The sequence below is a fragment of the Meriones unguiculatus genome, chromosome 15, assembly GCF_030254825.1.
Source record: "Meriones unguiculatus strain TT.TT164.6M chromosome 15, Bangor_MerUng_6.1, whole genome shotgun sequence".
Taxonomy (NCBI): domain Eukaryota; kingdom Metazoa; phylum Chordata; class Mammalia; order Rodentia; family Muridae; genus Meriones; species Meriones unguiculatus.
The window spans coordinates 568,447-581,546 of NC_083362.1; the positions used below are offsets into that span (position 1 = coordinate 568,447).

The 13,100-nt window shown below is 58.1% G+C and overlaps 1 protein-coding gene across 3 annotated transcripts in view; it reads left to right on the forward strand.

The window, feature by feature from the left end:
• Positions 1-13,100, forward strand: part of Myl10 (myosin light chain 10) — a 56,382-nt gene that overhangs the window by 39,864 nt on the left and 3,418 nt on the right. For all 3 annotated transcript variants that reach the window (XM_060367900.1, XM_060367901.1, XM_021651483.2), the window contains 3 exons: positions 7,629-7,721; positions 8,354-8,429; positions 9,296-9,400. In XM_060367900.1, the coding sequence (XP_060223883.1) occupies positions 7,629-7,721; positions 8,354-8,429; positions 9,296-9,400 (274 nt within the window). The remainder of the gene's footprint in view (positions 1-7,628; positions 7,722-8,353; positions 8,430-9,295; positions 9,401-13,100) is intronic.

Genomic DNA, 13,100 nt, shown 5'->3' on the forward strand with positions numbered 1-13,100 from the left:
GATAGCCTGAGCTACGTGAGGTCCTGGCTCTCAGGGATGTCCTGATGTCCGTTCTGGTCCTGACTGATATCAGCCTGGGGAGGAAAGGCTTGCACTTCTAGGTCACAGTTATCTCTGAGAGAAGTCAGGCAGCGAGAGGGATCAGAAACCAGGCTGGAAGGTGCTGGCTGGCCTGCTCACCAGCTCATGTTCAGCTAGCTTTCTTCTGCAGCCCAGAGTTGCCTGCCCCGGGAATGGCACCCACAATGGGCTGGACCCTCCTACATCATTTAATAACCAGTGACCTTACAGGCCCATCTGGCCTATGCGGTCCTCAGCTGAGACTCCAGGACAGTTAAAGCTAAGAAGGACATCAACCACACGAGCAAACAACAATAAAAAGGCAGCTGGGGTGTGGCTCGGTGGTGGAGCCCCTGCCTAGAATCCCCCAGTGAGGGGCTAGGTGTGGCTCAGTGGTAGAACACCTGCCTAGAATCCCCCAGTGAGGGGCTGGGGTGTGGCTCAGTGGTCACCTGCCTAGAGTCCCCCAGTGAGGGGCTGGGTGTGGCTCAGTGGAAGTGAGCTATCTTAACTGTTAACACCTTCCTTCCCTTCTCGTCACATCCTCAGCACACAGCTCACCTCCAGGAGCTGGGCTTCCTAACCCAGTACTTCCGCCACCCTCTAAAACAGCTCTCAACATTTCACGCATTGATGCCCTGACAATGGCAGACTCAGATGGGTTCCTTGACTCTTGCAGAGCAGAAAGTCAGTCAGACAAGTGACACATGGGAGGCTGTGTGTGCACAGGGCCCTGAAGCCAGCATGCTGCCATCAAGCTGTATCTCCTGCCCTTCTCCCCTCCTTCCCTCCTTCCTCCCTCCCTTCTTCCTTCTTCCTTCCTTCCTTCCTTCCTTCCTTCCTTCCTTCCTTTCTTCTTCTCTTTCCTTCCTTCCTCTCTTTCCTTCCTCTCCCTCCTTCCTCCCTCCCTTCCTTCTTCCTTTCTTCCTTCCTTCCCCTCTCCCTCCCTCCTTTCCTTCCTTCCCTTCCTCCTTCCCTCTCTCCCTTCCTTCCTCCCTCACTTCTTTTCCTTTCTTCCTTCCTCTCCTTCTTTCCTCCCTCCCTTTCTCCCTTCCTTCTTCTCCTTCCTTCCTTCTTTCCCTCCTTCCCTCCCTTCCTTGATTTTTTTCCTTCCTTCATCTCCTTCCTTCCTCCCTTTCTTCCCTCCCTCCCTCCCTCCCTCCCTCCCTCCCTCCCTCCCTCCTTCCTTCCTTCCTTCTTTCCCTCCTTCCTTTCCATTTTGAGACAACCTCTCACTAACTTGCCCAGTCAGGCATGAATCCCTATGTAACACAAGCTGGTCTTGAACTCATAATGTGCCTGCCTCAGTCTTCTAATTAGCTGGGATGACAGGCCTGGGCCACTGTGTATGGAAGGAAGAAGATTTTGAGGAACAGTGGATGTCAGCGTGGTGGGACTGGCCGAGGCTGAAGTGGGGAGACTAGGGTAGCTTGACCTTGGGGAGTTATAAGTACAAATTGAGCAGGTGGTTAGGACAGAATTCAGTGCTTGCCATGCAAACCTGAGACTTGAGTTTGATTCCCCAGCGCCTATGTGAAAAAGCAGGCGTGGTGACACGCGTTTGTAAGCTCAGCGCTGAGGCCCACTGGGGCTCACTGGCCGTCTTGCCTAGTCCAGATGGCTAGTTCAAAGCCACTGAGAGACTGTGTCTCAAAAGTAATAGGTGGGCAGTTCCTGAGGAACCTTTGCAGTTGACCTCTGACCTTCGAGCACGCGCGCGTACGTGCACACACACACACACACACACTCTCGTGCACACACACCCACGCACACACACACTCTCGTGCACACACACCCACGCACACACACACACACACTCTCGTGCACACACACCCACACACACTCTCGTGCACACACACCCACACACACTCGCACACACACGAGGGCGGGGGAGGGAGAGGGAGGAAGGGTGAAGGTTGAAAGGGAATCACTGCTCCTGGCTGGTCTGACAGCAGCTGTCACCCTTTCCAGGCGAGCCTTCCCCGGAGACCTCTCTCCCTCCTCTACACGACGCTGGTGGAGGCTGTTTTTCTCTGCTCCCCTGGCTGGGGTGTGTGTATTCTGCTTGTTCAGAGCTGTCCTGAGCTTTTCGGCTAGGGGCCGGATGCCATCATTGTCCCCCTCGCTGAGCCCGGAGCCGGGAGGCGCCAGGGTGAGGCTTATGACCTGGCAAGGAAAGACGGTACCCCCGCAGCTGGCACAGACAGAGCCCCTTGTGCCATGTGCACAGTGCACCTGTTCCAGACACACAGCCTGCCTGCCCACCCGTCGGTCTGCTCTGGGGTAATCCTGGAGTCCAGGTCCCCTTCCGTAGGTGGGGCTATGCACCTGGATTGTGTGAGGGTGACCAGGAGTCTCTCCGAGGGTGGCCCGGAAGGACCTGGCGGGTGGAGGGCCAGTGAGGGGACACAGGTGTGGCTCCACGGTAGAGCACTTGCTTAGAGCCACCCAACCAGGGGAGGGGGCACGACCCACGGTAGAAAATCAGCCATAGTTCTCCAGCAAACGGATGCAAGCATGGCTCAGTGGTCACCTGCCTAGAGTCCCCCAGTGAGGGCTGGGTGTGGCTCAGTGGTGGAGCCCCTGCCTAGAACCCCCAGTGAGGGGCTGGGGTGTGGCTCAGTGGTAGAGCCCCTGCCTAGAATCCCCCAGTGAGGGGCTGGGGTGTGGTTCAGTGGTCACCTGCCTAGAATCCCCCAGTGAGGGGCTGGGGTGTGGCTCAGTGGTCACCTGCCTAGAATCCTCCAGTGAGGGGCTGGAAGTGTAGAAGGCCAGGGAAAGTGGGCAGGGCCAGCTTTAGTACCAAAAGATTAAGACACAGGCATAAGGAGAGGAGGGTTTATAGAAGCTTCTTTATGAATCCATTTCAAAGAGCCTTTCTCTTTAGCAATACTTCTTCCTACCCGCCATAGGAGTTGTAGGGGTGTGTATGTGTGACCTAACCCCCTGGCCCCTTAATTTCCTCACTTGGAAAGTGGGTTAATGATTAACTCTGGCAGGGTATAATAGCGCATACTTTTAAACAAAGCCCTTGGGAGACAGAGGCAGGCAGTTCATTCTCAGTGAGTTCAAGGCCAGCCTGGCCTATGTAGTAAGCTTCCAGGCAGCCAGGACTACACAATGAGACTTTGTTGAAAGAGAGAGAGAGACGGAGACAAAGAGACAGAGAGGGGAGAGAGAGAGACAAAGAGTGAGGAGAGAGAAGAGAAAAGACAGAGATGACAGAGACAGAGAGGAGAGAGAACAGAGGAGAGAGACAGAAAGAGAGGAAAGAGAGAGAAGAGAGGAGAGAGAGACAGGAGAGATAGAGAAGAGAGGAGAGAAAGACAGAAAAACAGAGAGGAGAGACAGAGAGAGGAGAGAGAGCGCGCGCGTTGACTCTGACTCCTGTTTTAGAACCTTGCGTGACCTTCTGGTTTATAAATGTCAGCCACTCTTGGTTTGATTGGTATCACATTCTCTCTTGTCAAGGCAGGGATCAGCCGTACCAGGCCTGCAGGCTTGAGGCCAGCTCCGGGGACAGCTAAGCTCACCCGCTCTTGGGGACTATGGCTGCGTGGGCCCGAGCCAAGCCCTCGCCCTGGCAGCCCCTCACAAGTGGTTTCCCACGCAGCCGACTTGGCTGGGGACTGGGCTGCCTTTGGGCTGAGCTGGGGCCGCCAGGGCTATGCTGGTCACCCGAGGAGGCTGCTGGCAACAGGTGTGGGCTCTGCTTGGTTTGGATGGATCCTTATCTGGGAGATGTGTGTGTGTGTGTGTGTGTGTGTATGTGTGTACACAACCTTTGTCATTCTCCCTCTGCTCTCTCAACACTGCTCTGTGCATTTTCTTTTGTAGCCCTGCCTGTGTGTGTGTGTGTTGTACTGAGGATTGAACCCAGGACCTTGTGCATGCTAAGCAAGTCCTCTACCATCGAGCTATACCTCACCCCTCGCTGGTGGCTTCTACGCAAGCCCTGACAGATTTCCAGCTGTGCACGGGCCCTCATGTAGCCCAGGCTGCCCTTGGATTTGCCAAGACGCCCTTCACCTCCTGGCCGTCCTGCCTTCGCCTCCTGAGCGCTGGCTCGGAAGGATCAGGCAAGGACGAAGCGTGGGGCAGCAGGAGAGCTTCTTGCCTGCCGAGGACACTTGCGAGCTCAGTCCCCAGCACCAGAGACCAATAATAAGTAAGTAAAGGAATAGGCAATCACACAGCAGCACAGCTTCCGACAGACCTGGGCTGACAGCGCCTCCCGTACATACAAAGGACTTGAGTATCTGTAGACTCGGTATGAGTCTTAGAATACTGGAGGTTGACTCAGTGAGGGGGTTGAGGGACCCTGGGCAGGGCAGGCCAGAGCGTCATAGCACCCCACTGTTCCCACGCAAGGGCTAGCATCCCAGAACCCTGAAATTCAAGGGATGTGGCCATCTTCCCTCTCAGTTTCCCCAGCTGGCACGGCGCCTCTGCTCCAGGAGCTGCCCTGACCCTCCCAGGTCCAAGGCCAGGCCTTCCCAGTTGCTAGCTGGCATGGGCTGGCTCTCGGGTCCTTGGCCAGGAGCCCGCTTCCTGGTCCACGGCCCTTGTTGGCTTAGGGATGGCGGAGATCCCCGGCTTAGACAGCGTCCACACTGGTGGGTCAGGGACGGCGGAGATCCTCGGCTTAGACAGCCTTTGCCACCCACTCCCACAGGGAGATGCCCAGCTTGAATGCCCCTCATCCAGTCCTTGGTCACCTTCCAAAGTATTTAGGCCTGGACGGTGCCTGGAGGAGCACTATTTAAAGAGCCACCCCGAGCTCTCCCAGACCTGCCGCAGCTCTGGAAAGCTCGTCACACCATGGTAGGCTGGGCCCGCCCTCCCTGCACCCCCCAGTCCCCGTGGGGCTCCACCCCAGCCCTGGCCTCCTCCCTCAGCTCAGGCTCTCCTTGCGGGCCTCTTCCCTCCCTGGCAGCCACGAGTGCTCTGACTTGGATGCCAGAACCTGGTCCGACCCTGTTGTCTCTGTTGGGGAAGCAGTCTCACGCATGTCCAGTCTCACCCGCGTGGCTTCTTTCTGTGTGTAGTGTGCATTTGCATCTGTCCCGGTGTGTGCAGCGGCGTGGAAAGGCTCCTGTGTCCTGGCTTGTTTGTTCTTGGTTATTCGAGGCAGGGTCTCTCTGTGCAGCCTGGCTGTCCCGAACTCTCCCTGTAGACCAGGCTGGCCTTGACCTTGGAGGTCTGCCTGCCTTTGCCCCGGGAGTGCTGGAACTAAGGGCGTGGCTGTGCCCAGTGAGCCCGGGCTCCCGTGCCCCCTTCGCCAGCACTTGGCTTACAGGCACAGGCCTCCATGTCCTTTCTGCGTGGGCTCTGCTTCTCAGACCTCCCAGGCCATCTGGAAAGCATGACAGCTCTGCAGGCCGAGCTGTCTACCCAGCCGCGTGGGTTCGGATTTGGTGGTGTTCTTTGATTGCACAGAGGGTCTGGGGGATGAAGAGCAGTGTGGAAAGATGAGCAATTGTCCTTATGGGCTGCATAGAATCGAGGGCTCCGTGCTGGCTGGGGGATGCCATTCCTGTTGCCAGGCGGGCGCCCAAACCGTGACATGCTAGAGTCGGGGGGCCCTCTCAGGCCCGTGCTCCAGCCCCTGGTGACCAGCCCCTGGCCGGCCTTCTCCCACCTGTTAGTGCCTGCCTCCTACCGTCCTATAAGCTCTTTGGGAAGGAGGAAGGGAGAGCCCCGGTCCGCGTGTGTGGGTTAGTTGACAGAGTCCTGGCTGAGCCCATGAGGCCTTGCCTCCCATCCTCAGCAACCGGCCATGGTGACACATGCCACACCAGCACTTAGAGACACGAGGATCAGAGAGTCAGGGTCATCCTTTGCTACATAGTGAGTTTGAGGGCAGCCTGGGCTACATGAGACCCTGTGTTATAAAAATGGTCAATCTAAGCAGGGAGATGGAGACTTAAAGAATAGGTGTGTGTGTGTGTCTGTGTGTGTGTGTGTGTGTGTGTGTGTATGTGTGTGTGTCTGTGTGTGTGTGCCTGTGTGTGTATGTGCATGTGTGTATGTGTATGTGCAAGGGTGGGGGGGAGTTGGGGGGTGCCAAAGCCCTGAGAACGAGGGAAGCAATCATTCCTTATTAATCAGAGGCAACGCACGTGTAATTGTGCGCTGAGCTCCACAGGGCGCCTTTCTCTGTGCTGTCTGAAGGGATTTATAAACACTTCCTCCGCTTGCAGCAGCCCCCTCCCCCTTCAAAGGGCCTCAGGAGACTGGCATTCAGTAGGAGCTCCTGACAGCCCGGAGGCCTGGGGAGAGGGAGGGGGAGAGGGAGCCGGTGGGGCTGGGGGACCACACAGGTGCTGGGGGGGCTGGGGAAACCCCCCATAGGGGCTAAGCAAGGTTTAGGAGGGAGAGGGCTGCTGTGGGGGGGACTGCTGGAGGGGTGAGAGGTGGGGGGTGGGGGGAGGAGACTGCTGTCAGGGGAGAGAGCTGCTGTGGGGGGCTGCTGTAGGCAGGGGGGGGCTGCTGTGGGGGGGCTGCTGTAGGCGGGGGGGCTGCTGTAGGCGGGGGGGGCTGCTGTAGGCGGGGGGGCTGCTGTGGGGGGCTGCTGTAGGCGGGGGGGCTGCTGTGGGGGGCTGCTGTAGGCGGGGGGGCTGCTGTGGGGGGCTGCTGGAGGCGGGGGGCTGCTGTGGGGGGACTGCTGGAGGCGGGGGGGCTGCTGTGGGGGGGCTGCTGGAGGCGGGGGGGGCTGCTGTGGGGGGGGCTGCTGGAGGCGGGGGGGGGCTGCTGTGGGGGGGCTGCTGGAGGCGGGGGGGGGCTGCTGTGGGGGGGCTGCTGGAGGCGGGGGAGGGCCTTTTTCTTCTCTGACATCAAGGGCCTGGGATTGCTGTGTGGATACCCTCCTCCTTAAACAGAGTCCCCAGTTTGATTCCCAGAACCCAACAGGGAAAAAAAGAGTTGGAGGTGGCATGGTGGGCTCCTAATCCCAGTGCCGGGGAGGTACCAGCACTGGGACCCAGGCGTCGGGTCCCTGCAGCTGGCCTAGCCGAGCAGGCAAGCTCCCGCCAGTGAGAGATTCCGTCTCAAAACAAGCAGAGAGATGGCCCAGCATCAGGGTGCCACACACACGCACACACACACACACACACACACACACACACACACGCACGCACACACACACACGCACACACACACACATGCACACACGCACACATGCACACACGCACACACAGTGCGCCATTCTGGGGTGACGGGAGCGGACACTGTGGGTAGAGGGCATGCAGAGCGGGGTTGGGCAGAACCCAGGTGAGTGGATGGATGTCTGGGGTCTGGTCCAGGATCAGAGCTGGCAGGACTGAGGGTGGACAGAGCACCCTGCAGGCGTTTAGCTGGTGGACAGCAGGTGAGCTGGGTGGCAGGGTGAGGTCAGGAAGCCCACAGGGGCTGGAGATGGAAGCGTGCCCAGCTGGCCCTGCTTCGGGAGCCGGGCACGGCGCGTGGCTGTACGGTCGGTGTGACACAGGTGTCGGAGGAAGGCAGTGGCGCGGGAACGGGGCCGGCCTCAGGGAGACGCCGTGGCCGCAGCCCCCTCTTGTCCACAGGCGCCAAGGAGAGCCCGGAAGCGGGCAGAGGGCACGGCCAGCTCCAACGTCTTCTCCATGTTCGACCAGTCCCAGATTCAGGAGTTTAAAGAGGTTGGTGGGTGAGCGAGAGGGGGGACGGGCTGGTCAGGCTCACAGTCTGGGGGTGCAGCCAGGCCTGGGGAAGGCGAGGATGCAGAAGAGCTGGTCTCGGGGAGAGGGGCGCTGTCCCTTGCTGCTCCTCGTCATTTGGTCGGAACCGCAGAGGAGGCGCCGCCCTTCCTGCAGGAGGCTGCCCACCTCTTCGTGCCCAGTTTCCATGGTGACCCTAAGTCCGGTCAAGTTGACGATAATAACGCCGGACCATCAGAGCTCACTGGGAACCAAGGAGGTCTCCCAGGGGCTCGCAGTGGCCCACGGGGCCCTCCTGGCTGCCTCTGTCCTCACACAGGCAGTTGCCGCCTGCCCAGCCTCTGCCCGCTGCAGGACCGTGGACCAGCCTGTCCCTTTCTGAGCCCGTTTCCATCTCCAAGACTCAGCTTCCGTTTTCCCTCTCTGAGTCCCACTTTCCCTCTCTGAGTCTCAGTTTCCCTCTCTGAGTCGCTGTGTGGAGTCCTAAAGCACTCAGGGCAGGGGCTCAGGGAGGGTGGACCACAGTTCCCATGATGCAGTGCGGATGGACAGTCTGGGGGATGGGGAGGGGCAGCTGGTCTGGGTTGGCCGCTCAGAGCCAGTGTCTCCATCAGGCCTTCACCATCATGGACCAGAACCGCGATGGCTTCATAGACAAGGAGGACCTGAGGGACACCTTCGCTGCCCTGGGTAAAGCCGTGGTGGGGAAGCTTTTAGCTGATGACTGAGGTAGGAGGAAGGAGGGGCTTGAGAGCTGAAGAGTCCCATGGAGGGGAAGGCTTCCGGTGAGGGAGGACATGGGGCTAGGGGAAGACACTTAAAGATCATAAAAACGTTTATTTCTCTTTTAAATTTATTTATTCTGTGCAGTGTTCTGCCTGCATGTACACCTGCTTGCCAGAAGAGGGCACCAGACCTCACTATAGATGGTTGTGGGCCTCCATGTGGGTGCTGGGGATTGAGCTCAGGACTCTGGAAGAGCCGCCAGTGCTCTTGACCGCTGAACCATCGCCCCGGCCCCTAAGATCACTTTTGACATTGTGCCTAGACCCTGGGCTAGCGAGAGGTCAGCAGCACAGGGCTGCTTCTCTGCGCTCACACGCTGAGGCAGGTGGATTTCCAAGTGAGCGTCTGGACTACACGACAAAACAGTCTCAAAACAGAGCAGTAGGCGCTGGGATTGGGGAGAAGCTGGGGTGCTCTAGCTGAGACAGCACGATTGAGGTTTGGGTGTCTGGGAAGCAGAGCGCCCGCCGGGACCCTGCAGAACCCGGGGTCCCTGTGTCCAGCAGCACCCGAGACCGGAGGCCCCCAGGCCTCCCCACTTGTCCCAGCCTCTGTCTGTCTTTGTTTTTCATTTGGTTTTGTTTGGTTTAAATCTGCAGAGTGGCTTGCTCTGCTTTGTAGGAAGCTTGAGGGGTGAGCAGGGGGCCGAGGGTAATGGCCTGAAGACTCCCCGATAGACGGGCAATGCCGGGTGGATGTGGGCTGGACGCTCCTCGGCTTCTTCCAGGCCGTGTCCCCCAGGCCCCTCACATCCTCCCTTCCCTCTCCAGGTCGCATAAATGTCAAGAACGAGGAGCTGGAAGCCATGTTGAAGGGCGCTCCGGGGCCCATCAACTTCACAGTCTTCCTGACCATGTTTGGGGAGAAGCTCAAGGGTGAGGGGTTCTCCTGGGCCTGGGGAGGGGCTCCGGGGCATGGCCCTTGTGTTTACATAACCACAGATGGAAGCTCGGCTCCCAGACACTGTCCCCTGGCTGTGCGCAGTCCTGGACCCTGCCTCAGTTTCCACCTCTGCACGCACAGTGTCCTCACTGCAGTGACCTCTCCCTTATAATTCCTCTGCCCACTGTCCACAGTGTCCTGTCCACTCACCTGGGATCAGGCCCCACCCTTCCCCCTTCATTCCAAGCTCTTCCTTCCACCTGCTCCTTTGTCCACTCTTGTTTCCCCTTCTACCACCTGCCCTGCCTGTCCGGCCTCTGCCAATGGTGACGCAGGCAGAGCATTGGTAAAAGGGAATGGGGTTTCTGAGACCAGCTGAGGCTGGCTCCATCACTAGACAGGCTGCTTAGCATGGCCTGCTGTGGAGTCCCACAGCCCCCAGCTGTGAAGAACCAGAGGCAGCTCAGTGATACCTGAGCCCTAGGTACCCCCCAAAGGAGAACTTAAACAGACCCAGTTCTAACCACACACTCCCGAGAGGCTTAGAAGACGGGTCATCTCTCTTCACCCTCTCTTGATCCTGGGAGCTCCCTGTAAACGAATGGGACATTCTGGGCTGTGGCTGCCTCAGCCCTCACTCTTAAGATCTGGCCTCTCTCACAGGTGAGGGAGTGATCTGGCCTCTCTCACAGGTGAGCTGATTTGCTTTACATGCCTTGGTATATTAGGAGAGCCCCTGCCTAGACTAGTCCACACAGGGTTAGGGCTGTGGCTCAGTGGAGAGCCCCTGCCTAGAATCCCCCAGTGAGGGGCTGGAAGTCTAGCCCAGCAGAAGAACCAGAGGATGGCGTCTTCATCCTGATGTGACTTGTCTATTGAGGGTGAGCAGGAAGGGCACCACCTTTAGCTGTGATGGTGGCCTTGCACTTGAGGAGACTGAGGAGTGAGGCTCACGGGCTAAGTCACAGTGATGACTGAGGGCTTGCAGCTTGTTCTCATCTTTGCTGGGCCTCCAGGCCTGGGGCTCCAGCTGGGCCTGTCATGCAAACTTGTCCAGGGCTGTGTGAGAGGTTGGCAGTGGGAGGGCCGCGCTGGACAGGCACCGTCATGGCCGTTAATTGAGACAAGACTGTCCTCTGGCTTCCTGCAATGGCAGGCAGCCACTCACGGGGCTTTTTATGGGTCATGCGGGCCCCAGAGCAGAGGCCCTCTCCGGGATGAGGCAGGGAGTGGCTGGCTGAGGTGAGGGAGCCACTGCCCGGCTAACCAAATCCAGGAAGGTGGTAGGGACAGCTGCAGGCTGCCTCAGCCGCCAGGGCTCTCCAGAGAGACACAGTGGGCCTTTGGCTAACTGACCCAGGGGCCGTGTCCCTGGAGACTCCCCAGCCGCCGACAGAACCCTGCACCCCTCTCCATCTTAGCATTGCCCCAGCTCTGCTGCTCAGCCCACCTGGGCAAGGCACCCCGAGTCTAGCCCTGCTTAGAGGGATGGACCCTCATCCCCAGGGCCAGCAGTGTGACAGGGACACACAGAGGCCAGCATATTCTTGCAGGGCAGACACACAGGTCTGATGTGCAGCCTGACAGTGAGGCTCAGAGAGGCTTTAGTCTGCCCGCGAAGCTGTGGGGCTGCAGCTGGCTGGCAGCAGCGATGGGTTTGTAGCTCTGACTCATTGGGATTCTTCAAAGCCTGGTCATTAAGATGCACACACCTATAAGCCCAGTACTTGGGATCGGGGAGGCAGGAGGATCAGGAGTTCAAAGACAACCTCAGCTATATAGCAAGTTCTAGAACAACCTGGGCTACATGGCAGTCAATAGAAACCAAAAAAACAAAAATGGAGCAAAACAAAATAAAACTTCAGGCCATTAGCAGCCATTAGCCAGCTGGTCCTGTATACCGTGTGACAAACAACCTTTGACCCCAGGACAGTGCAGGGCTGAAGGGAGGAAAGGGCTTTCTAGACCCACACTGAGCCATGTTTGGGACATCACGATGAGGAAAAAGGACCGAGTAGTGTCAGGTGACCTGCTGTCGTGTAGGTACTCAGAGGCCTTCTGAGTCCTTCTCTCTGAGCCACAGTTTCCCCATCAACACAGAGAGGCCTGCGTATTGAAGCTCTCTGGGCACCAGAGTCCCTTCTGTCTCTTTCCTCCTCCTCTTTCCCCTCTTTTTCTCTCCCACAACTTCTACCTAACCTCTTTTGTTCTGAGGAAGAACCTAGGGTCTTTCACACGCTAACCAGACACACTATTGATGTACTGCTGCTCTAACTGGGGGGCTCCAGGCAGGTGACCCCTGAGCCACACCCAGCCCCTCACTGGGGGACTCTAGGCAGGGGCTCTACCACTGAGCCACACCCCAGCCCCTCACTGGGGGACTCAAGGCAGGGGCTCTACCACTGAGCTATACCCCAGCCCCTCACTGGGGGATTCTAGGCAGGGGCTCTACCACTGAGCCACACCCCAGCCCCTCACTGGGGGATTCTAGGCAGGGGCTCTACCACTGAGCTACACCCAGCCCCTCACTGGGGGATTCTAGGCAGGGGCTCTACCACTGAGCCACACCCCAGCCCCTCACTGGGGGATTCTAGGCAGGGGCTCTGCCATGGAGCCATACCCCTAGACTAAATCACTTCTTTTGATAACTGCTTTCTGTAAAACCACAGCATGGCAACAGGAACTATTCCAGCTGCATCACCCCCCATCGACCACCTGTCCTAAGTGGCTCAGTCTTGAAGACTTCTCCAGTGAGCTCAAGCATCAGCCCCCAAGATCAGAGTTCTTTTCCTTCACCACAGCCATCATGTAGAACTTTTTTTAAAAGGATTTATTTATGTATATGATGTTCTGTATGTATCTACAGATGCACGCCAGAAAAAGGTACCAGAGCTCATTATAGATGGTTGTGAGCCACCATGTGGCTGCTGGGAATTGAACTCAGGACCTCTGGAAGAGCAGCCAGTGCTCTTCACCTCTGAGCCGTCTCCACAGCCCCCATCGTGTAGAACTTAATCAGGAATGAATCTCACGGTTGCTCTCTTGCCCTCAGATCCCATTGAGCATTTACTAATTTCAGCTTTGAGACAGCGGACAAGTGGCCTAGCATCTCCGTGTCTCTGTTTCTTCACATCTGAGATGGGGAAATTGTCAGGAGAGTGAAGAGCAGAGTAAATGCTGGGCGGGTGCAGTCCGCTTCGGCTCTGTGAGGTCTCCAGGCTCTCAGACGCTTCCCACGGCACCACACTAGTGGCTTTGAAGAAAATTTACCAAAGTAAATTATTCTGATGCTGGGGTGTGGCTCAGTGGAGAGCCCCTGCCTAGAATTCCCCAGTGAGGGGCTGGGGTGTGGCTCAGTGGTAGAGCCCCTGCCTAGAGTCCCCCAGTGAGGGGCTGGGGTGTGGCTCAGTGGTAGAGCCCCTGCCTAGAATCCCCCAGTGAGGGGCTGGGTGTGGCTCAGTGGTCACCTGCCTAGAGTCCCCCAGTGAGGGGCTGGGGTGTGGCTCAGTGGTAGAGCCCCTGCCTAGAATCCCCCAGTGAGGGGCTAGGGTGTGGCTCAGTGGTAGAGCCCCTGCCTAGAGTCCCCCAGTGAGGGGCTGGGGTGTGGCTCAGTGGTAGAGCCCTTGCCTAGAGTCCCCAGTGAGGGGCTGGGGTGTGGCTCAGTGGTGGAGCACCTGCCTAGAATCCCCCAGT